Here is a 21,485-nt window from a genome sequence, read left to right as displayed (position 1 = left end):
ACTTTTTTGGGGTGGGGGGAGTCAAAATGAGAAGGGAAGGAATTTGGACCCCTTCTGACAGCCAGAAAAAGCCAAACTGGGGACCGGAGGCTCCTTTTTTTTTTCGCCTGCTGGAGAGACTGTGGCCGCCCCCTCTCCCCCTCCCCACCGCTCGCGACCACCACTGGGGGTGGGGTGGAGGGCAGCACGCCTCTCTCCGGCCGCATCCCCGTCCTTGAAGCGAGACCGCTGGAGAAGTGCAGTACCTTATTTTGGCCACCGAGTGGCAGCACTCTCGTCCCGGCGCTGGGCTGCGGGGAATCGCTCGCTTTGCCATCTCGCGGGGTGAATTGGGGGGGGGGGGCGTGGGGAGAGAGGAGGGGGGGGTCTCTCCTTAAGGTTTTTTTTCACCTGCCTCCCCGCCACCTCCGACTTGTCCCCTCTCTGTCCGTCTCTCAGGAGCCTGAAGTCACTTATTCCTTTCTTCGCAGGCAATAAATGAAGGGTGGGTGGGTGGGAGATTACAGGGTGGGGGTGGGGGGGGGGGTCCCTCGACCCTGTGGATCGATGTGGGGAGGGGCGGCTCTGAGGGCTTTCTAACCTCTTGCCTTGTGTGATCTAATGTGATGGAACTACTTGCCTCCAGACCCCTTCCAGTTATCCCAAGCAAACCTGTCTCCCAACTCCCCACTACACTACCCATCCTCCCCGGCCCTTCTACCAAGCTGTTAAAGGGCTCTGCCTCCACCCAGCCCTGTAAGGGAGAGGAATGGGCCACGTTGATAGGCTGGATAATCCGTCCTTGATTTAACAACCACAGTGGAGCTCCAAATTTCTGTCGCTAAGAGAGGCAGGCATTGAGTTTTGCTGCAGTTTCGTGACCCAACTAGGGTACAACATCAGTGCTAGAAGGGAAGGGAGGAGGAGGAGGAGGAGGAGGAGGAGGAGGAGGAGGAGGAGGAGGAGGAGGAGGAGGAGGAGGAGGAGGAGGAGGAGGATAAAGAGGAGGGGGACTGTGGGGTCCTTGATGCTCTCTGAGCTTGGGGGTTTTCTTACAGACATTTCATGAGCCAACTAGGGAACGTCATCAGTGCTAGAAGGGAAGGGGGGTTTGTGGAGAGGAGTGGGGGAGTCCTTGGTGGTATCTGAGCTTGGTGACAGATGTTTCATGACCCAACTAGGTGGCATCATCACTGCTTGGTGACATTCACCCATGATCAGGACACTGATGAAGTATCTTAGCTAGGTCCCGAGACGTCTGAAGCCAACGCCTGAGCTCCGCGAGCAGCAAGGACCCCACAGAGGGGCTCTCTATCATAAGGCCCAACTGGTATTGCCTGGACGATAGGCCTCAGGGCAGGCCCACCCCAGAAACAGTGGGGGGTAGTAGGCGTAGAGTGGGGGATTCTCCACTCGACCTCGGAGGCTCCCCAAAGGGGTCGGTCGTTCTCTCCCCAATCCAAGCTACCTCACAGAGCTGTGGCGAAAAGCAAAAAGAGGACACGTTACCCAAACTCTTAAGGTCCGGGAAGAACTTCAGGATGAAAATATGCAACCTAACTCATTATTATTTTTGGGGTCCGGTTGGGAAAGATAGGCCTTGTAGTCCAACAGGTTGAGACCAAGTCAGGATCTCACTGGCGTGGGGAGAGGCTGCCCCCACCTTAAACACCTTTCAGAAGTCAAAAACCACCTGATTCAAAAGCAAAAAAATAAAAATAAATTCAAGGTAGGCGACCCACTTATAAAACAGAGCCTGGGTGTGTCTTCCCCCCCCCTTGGCTGTGGGGGGGGGGACACACGAAACCCACCCCCCCGATTTCACCTTCGAACTCCAATTGGTGCATTTTGAAGAGTTATGCAACCAGATTTGGGGGGGTGGGGTCTACAGGGGAGGTCCCAAAAAGTCTATATGGAGTTTGTGAGGATTGGACTAGAAGACCTCCAAGGGCCCCGTTCCCACTCGGTTATTCTATTCTGCTCTGCTCTCCTATGGGGGTGGGAGATTTGGAGAGTGGGCCCAGACTGGGGGATCAATGGGAGGGGACGGATTCCCCCCAAAGTGGAGGCACTACGGGGCTGAGAAGTGATTATTTGGATGGTTTTAAAGTGATCGTTTCAAGAGCCAAAATTCCTGAATTAGGAATTTTGTGTCTGGTAAAACACCTTTGCAAAGAAGAGAGATGTCCAACGTTTGGCCGCTTTAAGACCGGTGGACTTCAACTCCCAGAATTCCCCAGCTGGGGAATTCTGGGAGTTGAAGTCCACCGGTCTTAAAGCAATCCCCACCTCCCCACTTTGAATATTGAAAGCACTTTCCTTAATAAATGTAATGCAAATCCTAAAGGAAGGACCCCCTCCCCCACTTCCCTTGGACAATCCGGGTGGGGATTTGGATGCCGCTGCGCCCCGGAATGCATCAGGCGCAATTCAGGGAAAAAAAACCCTCCAAAAACGGTCTTCTCCTTGCAAACGCGCAATTTGCGCAAAGGCGCAAGGAAGGTCTGTTAACAAGCGCGGCTGGGGAGGCGGGGCTTGGGCTCCTTGGCCACGCCCCTGGCCTCGCCTCTCCCCCTCCCTTGCCTTGTCCCCTTCCCCTCGACCCCCACTGAAAAGCAATAATAATAATAATAATTAATAAGAAGAAGAAACTTCATCGTATTCGCAATAATTGCGGGAAAGCGAGTCCTCAGCGCCCTGCATGAGAAGTTGGCTTCCGTCCAGCCGTCGCTCCAAATCCTGGCGCGAAGGATCAGGCCCGCCCCCCACCCCCACCCCACCCACCCCTTCGGCACCCTAAAATAAAGGATACTTTCTACAGTTTCTTTCGCACCTGGTTTTTTGGGGCGCGGGGGATTTCCAAAAAAAACAAAAAACGCACGCGCTTCCAGCCCGAAATTTCCTGACGATTAACCAGGGGAACGACTTGCCACCAGAAGTTGTGGGCGCTCCAACACGGGAGGTTTTGTCAGAAGAGACGGGGGGGGCAGGCAGCCCTTTGGTCGGCATGGTATACTATATAAGGAGCAGGGGGTTAGGCTAGATGACCTCCAAGGTCCCTTCCATCTCCATCCTTCTGTTATTTCTGCCCGAGTTTCCCCGTTCTTGTTGGTCCTGGGGCTTCGGAAGTTGGAATTAGGCACCCACCGGTTCATGGCGGTGGGCTACCAAACCGGGGGGAGGGCAGTTTGGGGGTGCTGCTCCACCCCACCCCCCACCCCGGTTGGCGGTGATGGGAACTGTAAACCGAGACAAGAAGCTACGGGCGGAAACTAATCAAGGAGAGAAGCAACTAAAGGAGAAATTTCTTGACAGGGAGAACAATTAACCTGTGGAACAGCTTGCCACTAGAAATTGTGGGTGCTCCATCACTCGAAGTTTTTATTAAGAAGAGATTGGATAACTATTTGTCTGAAATGGTATAAGGTTTTCCTGCCTAAGCAGGGGGTTAGACTAGAAGACCTCCAAGGTCCCTTTTCAACTGTTATTCTGTTCCATTCTATTCCATTCCATCTTTTCTTTCCTTTCCTTTTGTTTTCTTTTTTCTTTTCTTTTCTTTTTTTTTCTTTTCTTTTCTCTATTCTATTCTATTCTATTCTATTCCATTTCATTCTATTCCATATTTTCTTTTCTTTTCTTTTCTTTTCTTTTCTTTTCTTTTCTTTCCTCTATTCTATTCTATTCTATTCTATTCTATTCTATTCTATTCTATTCTATTCTATTCTATTCCATACCATTCCATTCCATTCCATTCCATATTTTCTGTTCTGTTCTGTTCTGTCCTAACCTCTCCTATCCTGTTCCGTTCTGTTCCATTCCATTCCATTTTTTTCTTTTTTTTCCTTTCCTTTCCTTCCCTTTCCCTTTCCCTTTCCCTTTCCCTTCCCTTTCCTTCCCTTCTCTATTCTATTCTATTCTATTCTATTCTATTCTATTCTATTCTATTCTATTCTATTCTATTCTATAGATATATAGGGTTTAGCTGGGTGGGGGAAGGGCAGAGGTGCCAATTGTCGGGCCGATCGGAGCCTCCGGTGGTAGCCAGCCAGTTCCCGTTTCCCTGGGGGGACCATTCCTTCCCGGGTGGCCCTGAGCTCCCCTTCTCTGCCCAGTCCGGAGGGAGGGTCTGTCTGCCCCTGGACGCCCCCTGGACTGCCCCCCTCGCCCCCGCCCCGGAGCTGCAACCGGAGAGGCTCCGGCCGGGCGGAAATGCTTTCAACAGCTGAGTAATAATCCCCCACTAACTCCCCCCCCTCCCAGGGAACTCGAGACGACCCTTCCCCGGCATTTGGGGAGTGGCGGCCGGGCGGGGGGGCGAGCCAGCAGGCAGCTTCCCGGGATCGGGGGTGGGGGGGGCGAAGCGCGGCCGGAAAGCTCGTTCTGCTCGGCGAGAGGACGCCATGCCCGCCTGGGTGGTCTTTGGGGGGCTCCTCTGGATGCTGATCGTCTCAGGTAGGTCTTGGAGCCCCCCCCCGCACTTGAACCTGACTTTCCCCTAAGTGTGCAAGGCGGGAGGTGTCCGCCTGCAGGGCGCTTGCAAGGCAAGAGTTAGCCCCCCTCCCCACCTCCTCTCTTTCCCCCCCACTACACTCTCCCCTCTGCAGCCACGGGGGTCTCCGAAGTCGAGCTGGACCTGAGAGCGCGGCTCTTCCAGAATTACACCGCCACGGTGCTTCCCGTCCGCCGACTCTCCCAAAAGGTCCCGGTGAGGCTGGGCATGTCGCTCTCGCAGCTGATCAGCTTAGTAAGTCGGGGTCGCTGAGCGGGACGGAGCGGGTCCTGCGGGGGGGGGGAGGGACAGGGCAGGAACCCTGGGAGGTGGGGGAGGGAAGCCCCAGATTTTGCCCACACCAAGCCCCGCCTTCCTTCCTTCCCTTCCGCTGGGCTCCGGGAATACAAGATATAGGATAAAGGGACCTTAGAGATCCTCTAGTCCACCCCCCATCCTTTTCCAAGCAGGAGACTGTACTACACCACTCGGGACCATTGGCTCTTGGATTCAGCCGCCTCTGGAGGACTCCTGGCTCCCTCCCACCCCATAAGTCAAAAGGCCGCCAATGGCTAGCGGCTGGGGACGATGGGGCGTGGAGTTCTGCCGGTCTCCCTCCTGAGTATCTGAGTGGGCACAGACAGGCTTCTTTATCCCCCTTGGGGTGCGAGTCACAGGCCGAGCCCCCCCCCCAAAATCTGCAAGATTTATTTTGGGCAGCGGCTGTGCGGGCTGTCCTTGCCCCCCCCAACCCCCCGGGAGTTTTGCACGCTTGGTACCAAGTGTGCAAGAGGCCGGCGGAAGCGGCAACAGCTGAGAAGGCAGCTATTAATAACTCGCCGGTCCTGCCTGGAACTGGTGTCTCCTGGCGCCTGGGGGGAATTGGTGTTCAGTCCCTGTGGGGCTGAAAGAAGGCCTTCCCCACTGGTCTCTGGGGATGGGACAGGGCAGGGACCGGTTGAGCTGGCCCCCGGCCCCTAATTTTGGGGAGGGGGGCCATGATCTACTTCCAAGCATCTCTGTGTCCATTTACTGGATCTGCCGGCCAGCCTCACTTTCTCATCGTGGGAGGATGAAGGCAGCGTGGTCTTGATTGAAGAACCAAGCTAAAAACCAGGAGATAGTGAGTTCTAGTCTCATTTTGGGCCAATCACCAGGAGAGAGTGAGTTCTAGTCCTGCCTTAGGCATGAAAGCCATTTGAGTGAGTTTGGGCCAATCACCAGGTGTTGAGGAGTTCTAGTCCGGCCTTAGGCATGAAAGCTGACTGGGTGACTTTGGGCCAATCACCAGGAGACTGTGAGTTCTAGTCCCACCTTAGGCATGAAAGCTGACTGGGTGACTTTGGGCCAATCACCAGGAGATAGTGAGTTCTAGTCCCGCCTTAGGCATGAAAGCCAGTTGGGTAATTTTGGGCCAATCACTGGGAGATGGTGAGTTCTAGTTTCACTTTAGGCATGAAAGCCATCTGAGTGAGTTTGGGCCAATCACCAGGTGTTGAAGAGTTCTAGTCCCATTTTAGGCATGAAAGCCAACTGGGTGACTTTGGGCCAATCACCAGGAGACGGTGAGTTCTAGTCCCACCTTAGGCATGAAAGCCGGCTGGGTGACTTTGGGCCAATCACCAGGTTCTGAGGAGTTCTAGTCCCAAGAAAGCTAGGTGATTTGGGCCTGTGCTTACCTCACAGGGTTGTATGGTGCGGAAAATAGGAAGAGGCAGCAGTATTAAATATTTTTGCCACCTGGAGTTATTTACAAAAAAGTAATATAGGTTGGTTATAAATAAATTGCTGTAAGATAAAGGAAGATAAGTAGGATGAGGGATAGGAGGGGAGGGGTGGAGAGAGGAGAGAGGAGGGGAGGGGAGGGGAGAGGGGAGGGGAGGGAATGTCCAAGCCACTTATGTGAGCTACTTGTGCTTCACTACCTTGCAGTCACATTCTGCCATGAACTCTAGGGAAGGGGGATGCTTGGGGGAAACAGAAAGTAGTGGCTGTATGAAGCTGCCTCAAGGTCACCCAGCTGGAAGAAGGAATGGAGCCACTTACCAGACCAAGCTTGGACTGACCATTATGAAAACATCTCGTCCGGACCTGATTGGTCATGGGGCGGGGGATGGGGGGTGAGCCAGTGGTGGGTTCTGTGGGTGTGGTGTGTCTTGGTGGGTGTGGCTTGGTGGGCGTGGCAGGGGAAGGATACTGCGAAATCTCCATTCCCTCTCCATTCCTGGGGTAAGGATATTGCAAAATCTCCATTCTCAGTCCTGGCTTTGCACCACTGCGATACCCTTGACCTCTAACAAAACTATACCTTTCTCAGTAAACGGAGCCAACTTAGGATGGGTCCTGTTCAGAGGTTCAAGCTGTGGCAGGTCTGGCAACTTAGCAATGGCGGTTTGTGCCGAATCCTGGCCTGATCTCCTTTTTTTCTAAGAAACCAGGCGAGGCAGCAAATGGGGGGGAAAAATGCCTCCTTTTCGAATCATCGCAATATAACCGTCTGCTGGAAGAATTAAATCATGCATATTTCAAAGCCGAAGGGTTTAAAGAGCGAATAAAAGCATTTCCTTGGGGGGAGAGATCCCAAGGAGAGCCTCCCCCCCCACCACATAGAAACCTCCTCCCCTTAGCCAAGCATGGGCTCCTTTCCAGGACTGGGCTAGCTGAGGATTCTAGAACCTTGGAAGGGGTCTCCAAGGTCATCTATTCAACCCCCTTTTCAGTGCTGGAGTCCAAATGAAGGCCTAGGGTCCAGCATTAGCATGAACCCATCCACCACAGGGGGGGCAGCCCCTCCCTCAGACACTGGCTCTTCCTGGGAGGGTATTTCCCCCCACTTTTTTTTCCCAAGCGTTGAAACTCCCAGCAATACGGAGGCTTCGGAAAGCACACAAATGCACACTTTTTTTTTCAGAACGAAAAGGATGAAGAGCTGACCATAAAGGGCTACTTGGACCAGGTGAGTTTAACAAAACCGAACAAAAACACAGACTGCCATCTTGACTTTTTTGCCCTCTGTGGACCCTTCTGCATTAGAAAAGCAGGGACGGTTTTTTCGAACTTTCTTGTTCGCGGAAGGCCAAACAGGTGGAGAAATTTGAGGCTGGAGTAGAAGAGAGAGCAGCTAATTGAGGGGGGGGGAAGGAAGAGAGAGACACGGGTTCGAGGACACCTGTTTAGAGACTGTGGGGTGGGGAGTGTCTGGGCCTCTAGCAAGAGGGATGTTGCCTATGACAGCCACGAAGCTCAGAGCTTCCAGGCAGCTCAGCCCATCGATGTGGCTCCATCTGGGTCGCCAGAAATTGAAGACATCCAGAAAAACTCAGTCGGTCTCCAATTTCTGCCCAGTATCTCCTTCTTGAGTCTTACGCTGTGCCATAGACATGTAGTACTCAACTTACAACCACAATTGAGCCCAAAATTCCTCTTGCTATGCAAAGCAGTCCTTAAGTGAGTTTTGCCCTATTTTACGACCTTTCTTGCAAAACATTGTTAAGTGAATCATTGCTGTTGTTAAGTGAGTCACACAGTCATTAAGCGAATCTGCTGGTCAGAAGGTCGCCAAAGCACATCATGTGACCCCGGGACGCTGCAACAGTCATAATTACATGCCGAAAGTCTGAATTTTGATCACGTGACCATGGCGATGCAGCGACGGTCGTAAGTGTGAAAAATGGTCATAAAGCCCCTTTTTGTAACTTTGAACAGTCACTAAACGATCTCTTGTAAATCAAGGACTGCCTAATTATAATTCATTAACTTTCTGGCTGGTCTATAATTTTTCCCTTTTTTTCCTACTTGAGTCTTCCATCCTCTTCCTCGCCCGACTTTCCTTTCTCCCTCAGGAGTGGATCGACTATCGGCTCACCTGGAATCCAGCCGAATTCGAAGGAATCACGTCCATCCGACTCGGTGCAGGCGAAGTGTGGCTCCCGGATATCGTTCTAATGAACAAGTGAGCCTTCATGAGGACTAGAATCTTGATGCTGGCCTTGTCAATAACTGTTGGGGTAGGATAGGGTGTTGGAGCTAACAGGAGCCTCTCCATCTCTCAGAATAGGGCTATAAGGGATCTTGGAGATCTTCTAGTCCAACCTCCTGCTGAAGCAGGAGACCTTATACCATTTCAGACAAATGGCTGTCTAATCTCGTCTTAAAAACCTCCGCAACTTCTGGAGTCAAGGAGTTCCACTGGTTAATTGTTCTCACTGTCAGGAAATTTCCCCTTATTTCTAGGTTGCTTCTCTCCTTGGTTAGTTTCCATCGGTTGCTTCTTGTTGTACCCTCAGCTGCTTTGGAGACCCTCCCCCTCCTCTCCTTTGGCCCCTCAATCAGAATAGAGTTGGAAGGGAGCTTGGAGGTCATCTAGTCCAACCAAGGAAGGGAGGGAAAGAGGAAGGAACATGAGAAAAGAAGGGATGGGGAAAAAAGGAAGGAAGAAAGTGAGGGAGGGAGAGAGGGAGGAAAGAAGGAAGGATATGAGAAAAGGAAAGGAAAGGAGGAAAGTAAAGGAACGGAACAGAACGGAAAGGAAAGGAAAGGAGGAAATGAAATAAAATAAAATAAAATAAAATAAAAGGAGAGGAAAGGAAGGGAAAGAAGGAAAGGAAAGGGAAGGAGGGAAGGGAAGGGAAGGAGGAAAGGAAAGGAAAGGAAAGGAAAGGAAAGGAAAGGGAAGGGAAGGGAAGGGAAGGGAAGGGAAGGGAAGGGAAGGGAAGGAAAGGAAAGGAAAGGGTTAGGGTTTGCAGGTGGAAACAAGACATTTTAGGGATTTTTCCAGTTGAGCTGAATTAAATTAATTAAATTTATTTTCATCTTGAGCTGCCCACTTGGGGCGGGGGATGTCCCCCTACCCCCGTAAGGCTAAACTTCAGTCTAAAACCAGCTGCAACCCTCCGGCCGAGATTTTTGAGCGTCTCATTTTCCTGTTGAAGGGAGGGCTGGTTTCCCTTTTCTCGTCCGCCAGCGACGGCGTCTCTCTCGTCTCTTTTTCCATCCAGCAACGATGGCGTCTTTGACATTGCTCTCAGCGTAAACGTCCTCGTGCACCACAACGGGAGGGTCCAGTGGCAGCCCCCAGCCCTTTATCGGAGCAGCTGCAGCATCCAGGTTCGACTCCGCTCCCTCCGCATGATGGGCTTGTGTAGTTCAGCCTATTTGCAACCGCAGTTGAGCCCAAAATTTCCGTTGCTAAGCGAGACAGATCTTAAGTGAGTTTTGGCCCATTTAATGACCTTCCTTGCCACAGTTGTTAAGTGAATCCCTGCTGTTGTTAAGTTAGTCATACGGTTGTTAAGCGAATCCACCTTCCCCATTGCTCGTTAGGAGGTCGTAAAAGGGGATCATGCGACCGTGGGATGCTGTGACCCGTCATAAATACAAGTCCTTTGCCAAAAGTCTAAATTTTATTCACCTGACCATGAGGACGCTATAACGGTCATAAGGGTGGAAAATGGTCATAAGTCACTTTTTCCCAGTGCTGTTGCAACTTCAAATGGTCACTAAGTGAGCTGTTGTAAGTCGAGAATTGCCTATATTGCATTCTAACCACTGCGCCACCATGGCTCTTTAATGACCTCCTTGCTTAGCAATGAAAATTGCGCTCCCAATTGTGGTCGTAAGTCGAGGACTGCTTCATAAAGGAGGACATTCTTCCCAGCCTACGCCAAGGCGGCAGATGCTCCCTCGGTTCTCCCACTTGTGTTTTTGTGCGATTACAGGTGACCTATTTCCCATTCGATTGGCAAAACTGTACGATGGTTTTCCGCTCGTACACGTACGACGCCTCGGAAATCACCCTCCTGCACCCCGTCAACGAGAAAGGGCAGGAGGTGAAGGAGATCCTGATATACGAAAACACATTTATCGGTGAGGAAAAGTCGCCCGATTTGTGCCCGTGGTGGGGCGACGCTTGCCCGTTCCCTGTGCGAACCCAAGTACGTGATCAAAATTGAGGTCGCGCGAAACCCGCACACCGGCTCATTCAGCTAACCAAGGAAGGATTTCACGGGAACCCCGTCTTCCATTTCCAATTCATACAATGTAGCTGTCAGCCCGAAAGCCATATTGGAGCATCTTCAGGGCTGCCACAGCCAGGCCGGCTGAAGCTGTGGGAACAGGAGTGGGGAGGTAGAGATAGCTGGGGATCCGTAGCCAAAATAAAATTCTTTTCCCTGAGAATCAAGGTCATTCTCGTTAGGTGCTGGGAAGGCGTGGACTTAATCCAACTGAATTGGGACTCTGATCTGATTGGACCATGTGACGGGCGTGTGACCTGGGGGTAAGAACTTTGGGATTTGGTTTGGGTGGGGAAAACCTCGGGTCCTTCAGAGTCGGTTTTTCACCAGCTGTGCCAGTATGACTTTCCTAATAGATCCATACTTTAAGGAAACTCCAGAGTTTGAATTGCATTGGGTCTGTTACTTGGAACCCTGACACTAACCTGACTCTGAATGGCCCGAGGTTTTCCCCACCCACACTGGGGGTCCTTGCCCCCAGGTCACACGTCCTTCACATACACGTGTATATGGCCCCACTCTCGCAAACAAATGTTGCATACGCTTGTGCGCACGCACAGGTATACACAGGTGCTTGTCCCTTCCACAATATCATCCCCTCTTTCCTCCATTCCCCCCTCTCTGGGCCGCCAACCCGGAAAGTTTGGGGAACTCTGTCTTAAGGCCAACCTCAAAGGGATCTGGAGCAGGGCGGCCTTCTATCTCCGGACAACGGAACCCAGAATTGATCCACAAAATCCCCCCTCTTGTGCGCACCGTCCTCTCCGGAACTCCCCAGCTTTGTCCAACTCCATCTTTCTGGGCCCTTCCTCAGTCTGCTCAAAGAACAAGAGGGCAGGCCCCACTGGAGGAGACCCTAACCCAGGGGTCAGCAACGTTAAACACTCAAAGTCACAAAGGTCCTAACCGGAAGCCCCCGTTCAATTCTGGAGCCGACTGGAAGTCAGTTCCCCCATCATAGAGTCTCCTCCTAGCATGGCGTCCTTTTTCCTCTGCTGACTGGAAATCGGTTCTCCTACCACAGAGTTTCCTCCTAGCGTGGCATCCTTTTTCCTCTACCTTCCTAACCGAAAGCCCTATCAATTGTGGAGCCGACCAGCAACAGGGAGCCGCAGCAGAGGGATGAAAGAGCCACATGCGGCTCCAGAGCCGCAGGTTGCTGACCCCTGCCCTAACCCTTTCTTTCAGAGGTCCTCCCTCCTTTCTTTCCCCAGACAACGGGCAGTGGGAGTTCAAGCACAAGCCCTCCCGCAAGAACACTCATCCGAAAGATCCGCTCTACGAGGACATCACTTTCTACCTCATCATCCGCCGTAAACCGCTCTTCTACCTCATCAATGTCATCATCCCTTGTATCTTGATTACGATCCTGGCCATCTTCGTGTTTTACCTCCCGCCGGATGCTGGTGAGCTGAACATGCGTGGCTTCGCGTTCTTTCGTGGCGGACCATGGGGGGGGCAGTTTCGGTCTAGGACAACTCGCCACGGGACAAGAAGGATGCTAATCTCGAAGAAATGGCAGAATAGAAACATTAAAAAAAGGACAAAATGAAATGCGAATGACAGAAATGAAAAGGTTGTTGTAAATAAGTTGAATTGTTGAATTGTCCTAGGGCGAGTTGGCTCGGTGGTGAGTTGGCCGCAGCAAGACGGCTGCAGCGAGTTGGCCCGTTCTGTATGGGGCCCGTCTTCCCTTTGAGCTCGTCCACTTGAAACGGCACAAGATCGTTTTCACCGGGTACCCCAAATCATCCCCCAATCCCAAACCTCCACTTTCTACAGCCGGGAATCTCTTCCACAACAGTGGAGAAGCTGTGGAGGTCCCAGCAGTAGAAAGCAATGTTTGGGATTTGGTGGGGAGACATAGAATATCAGGACACATTTGAGACAGTTAGCAAAACTGGCTAACCCTATTTTTTTCCCTCTGCCTGACCCTCCTCCTGCTGTGGATGATCCAGGCTGAGCTGCCTCTTCCTTGGCCCGAAGCCCAACCTCTCTTTCTCCTCGACCCAGGCGAGAAGATGACCCTCTCCATCTTCGCCCTGCTCACCCTCACCGTCTTCCTGCTGCTGCTGGCCAAAAAGGTCCCCGAGACGTCCCTGGCGGTGCCCATCATCATCAAGTACCTGATGTTCACCATGATCCTGGTCACCTTCTCCGTCATCTTCAGCGTGGTCGTCCTGAACATCCACCATCGCTCGCCCAGCTCCTACAAGATGCCCTTCTGGGTCAGGCAGGTAAAGCGGGCCAGGGGCTCCTCCTCCCTCGGGCCTCCTGAGCCGGGCGGTTGACCGGAAGCCCTTTCGTGACCCAGCCTGGGAACATCCTCAGTGGGACAAGGATCATCGAGCCCTGATGATGTCACTTGGTTGGGTGAGAAAACGCCCACAAGAAAATACACAGCTCAGACATCGCCCCCACGGCCCTCCTCCTCCTCCTCTTCGTCCTTCTACTTCTCCATCCCTTCTTCTCCTGCTCCTTTCTTCCTTCTCCTCCTCCTCCTCCTCTTCATCCTTCTACTTCTCCATCCCTTCTTCTCCTGCTCCTTTCTTCCTTCTCCTCCTCCTCCTCTTCATCCTTCTACTTCTCCATCCCTTCTTCTCCTGCTCCTTTCTTCCTCCTCCTCCTCCTCCTCCTCCTCTTCATCCTTCTACTTCTCCATCCCTTCTTCTCCTGCTCCTTTCTTCCTTCTCCTCTTCCTCCTCCTTCTCCTCCTCCTCTTCATCCTTCTACTTCTCCATCCCTTCTTCTCCTGCTCCTTTCTTCCTTCTCCTCCTCCTCCTCTTCATCCGTCTACCTCTCCATCCCTTCTTCTCCTGCTCCTTTCTTCCTTCTCCTCCTCCTCCTCCTCTTCATCCTTCTACTTCTCCTTCCCTTCTTCTCCTGCTCCTTTCTTCCTTCTCCTCCTCCTCCTCCTCTTCATCCTTCTACTTCTCCATCCCTTCTTCTCCTGCTCCTTTCTTCCTTCTCCTCCTTCTCCTCCTTCTCCTCCTCCTCTTCATCCTTCTACTTCTCCATCCCTTCTTCTCCTGCTCCTTTCTTCCTTCTCCTCCTCCTCCTCTTCATCCGTCTACCTCTCCATCCCTTCTTCTCCTGCTCCTTTCTTCCTTCTCCTCCTCCTCCTCCTCTTCATCCTTCTACTTCTCCATCCCTTCTTCTCCTGCTCCTTTCTTCCTTCTCCTCCTCCTCCTCTTCATCCTTCTACTTCTCCATCCCTTCTTCTCCTGCTCCTTTCTTCCTTCTCCTCCTCCTCCTCCTCTTCATCCTTCTACTTCTCCTTCCCTTCTTCTCCTGCTCCTTTCTTCCTTCTCCTCCTCCTCCTCCTCTTCATCCTTCTACTTCTCCATCCCTTCTTCTCCTGCTCCTTTCTTCCTCCTCCTCCTCCTCCTCCTCTTCAACCTTCTACCTCTCCATCCCTTCTTCTCCTGCTCCTTTCTTCCTTCTCTTCCTCCTCCTCCTCCTCCTCTTCGTCCTTCTACTTCTCCATCCCTTCTTCTCCTGCTCCTTTCTTCCTCCTCCTCCTCCTCCTCCTCTTCATCCTTCTACTTCTCCATCCCTTCTTCTCCTGCTCCTTTCTTCCTTCTCTTCCTCCTCCTCCTCCTCCTCTTCGTCCTTCTACTTCTCCATCCCTTCTTCTCCTGCTCCTTTCTTCCTTCTCTTCCTCCTCCTCCTCCTCCTCCTCCTTCTCCTCTTCGTCCTTCTACTTCTCCATCCCTTCTTCTCCTGCTCCTTTCTTCCTTCTCCTCCTCCTCCTCCTCTTCATCCTTCTACTTCTCCATCCCTTCTTCTCCTGCTCCTTTCTTCCTTCTCCTCCTCCTCCTCTTCATCCTTCTACTTCTCCATCCCTTCTTCTCCTGCTCCTTTCTTCCTTCTCCTCCTCCTCCTCTTCATCCTTCTACTTCTCCATCCCTTCTTCTCCTGCTCCTTTCTTCCTCCTCCTCCTCCTCCTCTTCATCCTTCTACTTCTCCATCCCTTCTTCTCCTGCTCCTTTCTTCCTTCTCCTCCTTCTCCTCCTTCTCCTCCTCCTCTTCATCCTTCTACTTCTCCATCCCTTCTTCTCCTGCTCCTTTCTTCCTTCTCCTCCTCCTCCTCCTCTTCATCTGTCTACCTCTCCATCCCTTCTTCTCCTGCTCCTTTCTTCCTTCTCCTCCTCCTCCTCCTCTTCATCCTTCTACTTCTCCATCCCTTCTTCTCCTGCTCCTTTCTTCCTCCTCCTCCTCCTCCTCCTCTTCATCCTTCTACCTCTCCATCCCTTCTTCTCCTGCTCCTTTCTTCCTTCTCTTCCTCCTCCTCCTCCTCCTCTTCGTCCTTCTACTTCTCCATCCCTTCTTCTCCTGCTCCTTTCTTCCTCCTCCTCCTCCTCCTCCTCTTCATCCTTCTACTTCTCCATCCCTTCTTCTCCTGCTCCTTTCTTCCTTCTCTTCCTCCTCCTCCTCCTCCTCTTCGTCCTTCTACTTCTCCATCCCTTCTTCTCCTGCTCCTTTCTTCCTTCTCTTCCTCCTCCTCCTCCTCCTCCTTCTCCTCTTCGTCCTTCTACTTCTCCATCCCTTCTTCTCCTGCTCCTTTCTTCCTTCTCCTCCTCCTCCTCCTCTTCATCCTTCTACTTCTCCATCCCTTCTTCTCCTGCTCCTTTCTTCCTTCTCCTCCTCCTCCTCTTCATCCTTCTACTTCTCCATCCCTTCTTCTCCTGCTCCTTTCTTCCTTCTCCTCCTCCTCCTCTTCATCCTTCTACTTCTCCATCCCTTCTTCTCCTGCTCCTTTCTTCCTTCTCCTCCTCCTCCTCTTCATCCTTCTACTTCTCCATCCCTTCTTCTCCTGCTCCTTTCTTCCTTCTCCTCCTTCTCCTCCTTCTCCTCCTCCTCTTCATCCTTCTACTTCTCCATCCCTTCTTCTCCTGCTCCTTTCTTCCTTCTCCTCCTCCTCCTCCTCTTCATCTGTCTACCTCTCCATCCCTTCTTCTCCTGCTCCTTTCTTCCTTCTCCTCCTCCTCCTCCTCTTCGTCCTTCTACTTCTCCATCCCTTCTTCTCCTGCTCCTTTCTTCCTTCTCCTCCTCCTCCTCTTCATCCTTCTCCATCCCTTCTTCTCCTGCTCCTTTCTTCCTTCTCCTCCTCCTCCTGCCCTTCTCCTTCCTCCTCTCCACAAATTCCCCTCCCTTCTAGCACTGATGATGTTTCCCTAGTTGGGTCATGAAACGTCTTCCAGAATACTCCCAAGCTCAGAGAGCACCCAGGACTCCACAGTCCTCCTTCTCCTCTTCCTCTTCCTCCTCCTCCTCTCCACAAACCCCACTCCCTTCTAGCACTGATGATGTTCCCTAGTTGGGTCATGAAACGTCTTCCAGAATACTCCCAAGCTCAGAGAGCACCCAGGACCCCACAAACAAACCCCAATCTACAAATATTCTCTTCTATCAGTAGTTTAAGAATTATTGTCTCTACTGCCCGTATGACCCTCCGGCCATCAATGGGGTTTCAACCGAGGGGGTCGATCTATGGATGTAGCCTCTGGTGGGATCCAGTGTGATGTGAGCCTCCTAGGAAAGCCAGAGAGCCGCTCCTCCTCCATCGATCCCTCGTCCTGCATCCAAAGGGGGAGATCTGACCCGTGAATAGGATCAGGGTGTCCTGGGTGTCCGGGTGCTAAACCTGGGCCAGGACTGTCCTGCGAGTTGTCAGGGTCCTGACCAATGCCCTAATTAAATCATGAGCCTCAAGCCAAGCTTCAAAAGAAATCCAGTTATTTATTAGGAGGTTCATGTCCGCACGTTCCCAAGTGAAGCCAACTCTGACCCCAGGTAATTTACGCCCCAATCATGACCCTGTTTCCCACCTCCCTCCAGGGTGTGTCATCAATCACATTCGCCAACGGGATCCTGGGTTGTAGAGATCACTCCCCTCCGGCCACTGTGGGTAACCTGGGAGACAGCCTTGAGAGAGATATGCCTGGAATGCGCTCTTGTCTTTGGCTGCCACGCTGCTTCGTCAGTTTCCCATCTCCCTTCGCCTATGGCAACTCGAGAGCAGGCCATGGAAGCTTTGTGAGTTGACACCAATGAGAATCTTGGGTTGGAAGGAGCAGAAGAACGGAAGGGACTTTGGAGGGCATCTAGTCCAACCCCCACCCGCCGCCCAAAGCAGGAAACCCTACGCCATTTCTGACCAATGTCAGCCCATTTATCCCACTTTTTGTTTTTTAGTTTAGATTAACATTTATTTATTTTTGCACTGTTTAAATTGTGTTATTTTAAAGCTCTGCTTTCTGGGTGGAAAAGTCAGGCAGTCAGTCGGGTTCAAAAGAGGAGGAGAAATGGAGGAATATTCTCTTCCTTCCTTCCTTCCCTAGATCTTCATCCACAGGATCCCTCAGTATCTGTGCCTGCAGCGTCCGAAGCCGGAGCAGCCCCTCCAGGCCCCCCCTCTGCCCCCCAAGGAGACCTTGGTGAAGAGCAGCCGCTACGCCAACGAGTATTTCATCCGGACCCCCACCTGCGACTTCTCAAAGCCCAACAGGTAGAAACCTGGGGGGGGGAGCTTTAGGGCAGGAAAGGAATGCAGAGGGAGGGAGGGAAGGAAGGAGGGAGGAAGAGAGGGAGGTGAAAGGAGAGGATGGAAGGAGAGAGGTGGGGAGAGAGGGAGCAGAGAAGGAGGGAGGGAGAGAGAGGGAAGGAAACAACAAAGGAGGGAGAGAGAGAGGAAGGAAAGGAGGAAAGTAATGTAGAGGGAGGGAAGGAAGGAGGGAGGGAGAGAGGGAGGGAGGGGAGGGAGCAGAGAAGGAGGGAGAGAGGGAAGGAGGGAGTGAGGGAAAAGGAGAGGGAGGGAGAGAGGAAGAGAGGGAAGGAAACAACAAAGGAGGGAGAGAGAGAGGAAGGAAAGGAGGAAAGGAATGCAGAGGGAGGGAAGGAAGGAGGGAGGGAAGGAGGAAGAGAGGGAGGTAAAAGGAAAGGAGAGGAGGGAAGGAGAGAGGTGGGGAGAGAGGGAGCAAAGAAGAAGGGAGAGAGAGAAGGAGGGAAAAGGAGAGGGAGGGAGAGGGAGAGAGGGAAGGAAAAAGCAAAGAAGGGAGAGAGAGGAAGGAAAGGAAGAGAGGGAGGGATAGGATAAAGGAGGAAGGGAAGGGAGGGAAAGGAGGGAAGGAGGAAGGGAGGGAGGGAAGAAGGAATGGAGGGAGAGGGAGGAAGGGAGAGAATCAGGGAGGAATGGAGGGAAGAAAGTAGGGAGGGAGGGACGAACAGAGGGAGGGAGAAAGAGAGGGAGGAAGGAAAGGAGGAGGAGGAAATGAGAGTGAAGAAGGAGGGAGGGAAAGAGGGAGAGAAGGAGAGAGAGGAAGGAAGGGAGGAAAGAAAGGAGAAGGAGGAGGAAATGAGAGAGAAGAAGGAGGGAGGGAAAAGGGGGAAGGGAGAGGGGGGAAAGGGAGGGGGAGAGAGAGAAGGAGACATAATTTTGGGATATTTCCCAAAGCGGAAGATGTGCTAGCATGAAAAGGGGGCCCTACTTCCAGCCCGTCTTCAAAGGGCCCCTTGGTGGTCTTGGGAAGGGAACTTTGCAGAAAAGGATCACAGATTCTGCACTGGATCCTTGGGAATGAAAAAAACCTGGCCTGGATCCCGAGAATCTTTCCCTTGGGGTGCAAAGGAAACCTAGTCTAGTCTGGATCCCCTCAGGCCCAGGCAGGGGATTCTGGGAGTCGAAGTCCATGCATTTAAAACTTTTGGAGGAAGAGCCCCCCTCCCCCCTGGCCAAAGTCTGGGGCCGGTCAATGGGCAGAGGTCCCTCCTCCCTCCTCCCTGGGCCTTCTCCTCCCTTCCCAGGTTCCAGCTGGAGGCCTTCTCCACGGACATGAGGAGGTTCATCGATGGCCCCAGCCACTGCCTGGCCCTCCCGCCGGACCTCAAGGCCGCCCTGGACGCCGTCCTCTACGTGGCCCAGCAGCTGCAGGAGCAGGAAGACTACGATGCCGTCAGTTGGGGAGGGATTCACATTTTTCTACAACGGGTTCTGTGGGCGTGGCTTGGTGGGCGTGGCATGACTTGGTGGGCGTGGCAGGGGAGGGATACTGCCAAATCTCCATTCCCACCCCACTTCAGGGGAAGGATACTGCAAAATCCCCATTTCAGCTGAGACTTGGGAGGCAGAGAAGAGATGGGGGCGGGGCCAGTCAGAATTTTCACTACCGGTTCTGTGGGTGTGGCTTGGTGGGCATGGCTTGGTGGGCGTGGCAGGGGAAGGATACTGCCAAATCCCCATTTCTTCCCGATCAGCTGGGACTTGGGAGGCAGAGAATAGATGGGGGCCAGTCAGAATTTTCACTACCGGTTCTCCGAACTACTCAAAATTTTTGCTACCAGTTCTCCAGAACTGGTCAGAACCTGCTGAAATCCACCTCTGAAGGGAGGGAAATAAAAGGAAGAAAGAGAGTGAGGAGATGGGAGAGAGAAGAAAGGAAGGAAAGAAGGAAGGGAGGGAGGAAGAGAGGGAGGAGATGGGAGGGAGAAGGAAGGAAAATAAAAGGAAGAAAGGGAAGGAGAGAGGAGATGGGAGAGGGAAGGAAAGGGAGGGAGGAAGAGAGGGAGGAAGAGAGGGAGGAAGAGAGGGAGGAGATGGGAGGGAGAAGGAAGGAAAATAAAAGGAAAAAAGGGAGGGAGGAAGGGGAGAGAGAAGCAAGCAAGGAAGGAAGGAAAAATAAAAGGAAGTAAGAGATGGGAGGGAGAAAGAAGGAAAATAAAAGGAAGGGAGGGAGGGAAGAAAATGGAAGGAAGAGAGGGAGGAAGGGAGAAAGAATGAAGGAAGGAAAATAAAATAAAGAGAGGGAGGGAGGAAAATGGAAGGAAGAGAGGGAGGGAGGAAGAGGGAAGAGATGGGAGGGAGAAGGAAGGAAGATAAAAGGGAGGGAGGGAAGAAAATGGAAGGCAAGAGAGGGAGGGAGAAAGAAGGAAGGAAGGAAAAGAAAGAGAGGGAGGGAGGAAAATGGAAGGAAGAGAGGGAGGGAGGAAGAGGGAAGAGATGGGAGGGAGAAGGAAGGAAGATAAAAGGGAGGGAGGGAAGAAAATGGAAGGCAAGAGAGGGAGGGAGAAAGAATGAAGGAAGGAAAATAAAATAAAGAGAGGGAGGGAGGAAGAGGGAAGAGATGGGAGGGAGAAGGAAGGAAGATAAAAGGGAGGGAGGGAAGAAAATGGAAGGCAAGAGAGGGAGGGAGAAAGAAGGAAGGAAGGAAAATAAAAGAAAGAGGGAGGGAGGGAGAAGGAATGAAGGAAGGAAAATAAAAGGAAGAGCGGGAGGGAGGGAGGAAAATGGAAGGGAGGGAGAAAGAAGGAAGGAAAATGAAAGAGGGAGGGAGGGAGGGAGGGAAGGAGCAATCAGTTCCCAGATCTTCTGTGGGTCCCAAAGCTCAAGATGTCCACCCCCCAAAAAAAAAGCCCTAACCCTTTTCATGGATGGGGTGGACCTTCTCCCCCGTCGGACCCCCAAGGCCGCTTGCCCACCCCACCCCCTCCAAACCATCAAGCGATGGTCCCAAAGAAGTGTGTAGGTAGGTAGATCCTCCAACTGGTTGGACAGTACAAGGGGACAATGGGGCCCACCCAGCCTCCTCCCTCCCTCAGGGTCGCACAGGTGGCGGAACGGGCCTTTCCAAGCCCCCCACCCAACCCCGATCCATGGACCTCTCTCCTCTCTCCCAACCTCTGCAGATGAAGGAAGACTGGGAATACGTGGCCTTCGTGATAGACCGTCTCTTCTTCTGGACTTTCATCGTCTTCACCACCATTGGCACCCTCATCATCTTCCTGGACGCCAGCCTCCACCTGCCCCCGGAGAAGCCCTTCCCCTGAGGAGACCCTCCCATCAGGAAGGTAGACCCTCCCCCGTCCAGCCGGAGAAGGCGACCCAGAAGCTGGTGGAGATGCCTTCAACCGTCTCCATCCGGAACAGCAGCTCCTCCAACGTTGCGTTCTTTGAATGGGTTGGACTGGAACTCCCATTTCTCCCCACCGGAAGGGGGGCTGAGGCTCATAGGAGTTGGAGTCCAAGACGGGTGGAAGACCCTGTCTCCCCCCAGGAAAGGTTTCCCTCAAAGTCTTGCTACTTTTGAGTTGTGGATTGGAAGAATGACTCCTTGGGAATTTTGCTCTCGTCGGAAGAAGGTTGTGGAGAGACGTAATTAGGGTTTCTGTCACCCTGAATTTCCTCCTGGTCTCCCCCTAAATTCCCTCCTCCCAGTCTTGGGCGTTCCAGAAGGGTGAGACTACAGTTCCCATCACCCTGTGCACACGCCACAGGCAGCCAATGAGGATTTAACCGATTCTGCTTTTCCTTTGTGAAAATTAAACCCTCATTTTATTTTATTTTTTTAAAAAGCGATTTTTCTTAATTTAAAGTTTAAAGTGTAGAGTGCGAATCCTTCCTTCGCGGACTCATAAGTAACTTCCTGCTCTTCTCCAAGTACAGATAGATAGTCCTCGACATACGACCACAATGGAGCCCAAAATTTCTCTTGCTAAGCGAGACGGTTGTTAAGTGAGCTTTACCCCATTTTACAACTTGTCTTGCCACGGTCGTTCACTGCGGTTGATAAGTGAGTAACCTGGTTGTTAAGTGAATCCGCCCTCCTCCCCCCATCGATTTTGCGACCTTCTCGCAAAACGGGATCACGGGACGCTGCAACAGGCATAAGTACATACGACCACAATGGAGCCCAAAATTTCTCTTGCTAAGCGAGACGGTTGTTAAGTGAGCTTTACCCCATTTTACAACTTTTCTTGCCACGGTCGTTCACTGCGGTTGATAAGTGAGTAACCTGGTTGTTAAGTGAATCCGCCCTCCCACCCATCGATTTTGCGACCTTCTCGCAAAACGGGATCACGGGACGCTGCAACAGGCATAAGTACATGCCAGTTGCCAAGCCGACGAAGTTGGATCACGGGAAGGCTGCAACGGTCGTTAAGTGGGGAAAACGGTCACTTTGAAGTCCCTTTTTTTCCAGTGCCGTTGTCACTTTGAACGGTCACTA

General features: G+C 52.3%; 1 protein-coding gene across 2 annotated transcripts; it reads left to right on the top strand.

The window, feature by feature from the left end:
* The first annotated feature begins 3,975 nt into the window (after positions 1 to 3,975).
* CHRNB1 (cholinergic receptor nicotinic beta 1 subunit) lies at positions 3,976 to 20,444 on the top strand. 2 transcript variants are annotated; one of them, XM_070954684.1, is made up of 11 exons: positions 3,976 to 4,431; positions 4,584 to 4,723; positions 7,380 to 7,424; positions 8,311 to 8,420; positions 9,466 to 9,574; positions 10,186 to 10,333; positions 11,697 to 11,888; positions 12,496 to 12,719; positions 16,827 to 16,993; positions 18,289 to 18,436; positions 20,167 to 20,444. In XM_070954684.1, exons 1-11 carry the CDS (start codon positions 4,380 to 4,382, stop codon positions 20,305 to 20,307), a joined length of 1,476 nt encoding a protein of 491 aa, XP_070810785.1. In that variant the 5' UTR covers positions 3,976 to 4,379; the 3' UTR covers positions 20,308 to 20,444. The 2 variants fall into 2 exon arrangements, with proteins under 2 accessions (XP_070810785.1, XP_070810786.1); XM_070954685.1 differs by lacking the exons at positions 8,311 to 8,420; positions 9,466 to 9,574.
* The last annotated feature ends 1,041 nt before the right edge of the window (positions 20,445 to 21,485 follow it).

Source organism: Pituophis catenifer, unplaced genomic scaffold (genome assembly GCF_029215685.1).
Source record: "Pituophis catenifer annectens isolate HBS135680 unplaced genomic scaffold, rPitCat1.0.hap2 SCAF_15, whole genome shotgun sequence".
NCBI lineage: Eukaryota > Metazoa > Chordata > Lepidosauria > Squamata > Colubridae > Pituophis > Pituophis catenifer.
This window is presented reverse-complemented; position numbering and strand designations above follow the sequence as displayed.

What these genes read in the sequence shown, in the direction of transcription:
- CHRNB1 (XM_070954684.1), top strand. Translation starts at nt 4,380, where the DNA reads ATGCCCGCCTGGGTGGTCTTTGGGGGGCTCCTCTGGATGCTGATCGTC. An exon ending in CTGGATGCTGATCGTCTCAG is followed by an intron (nt 4,432 to 4,583) that starts GTAGGTCTTGGA and finishes TCCCCTCTGCAG; the next exon opens with CCACGGGGGTCTCCGAAGTC. An exon ending in TAAAGGGCTACTTGGACCAG is followed by an intron (nt 7,425 to 8,310) that starts GTGAGTTTAACA and finishes TTTCTCCCTCAG; the next exon opens with GAGTGGATCGACTATCGGCT.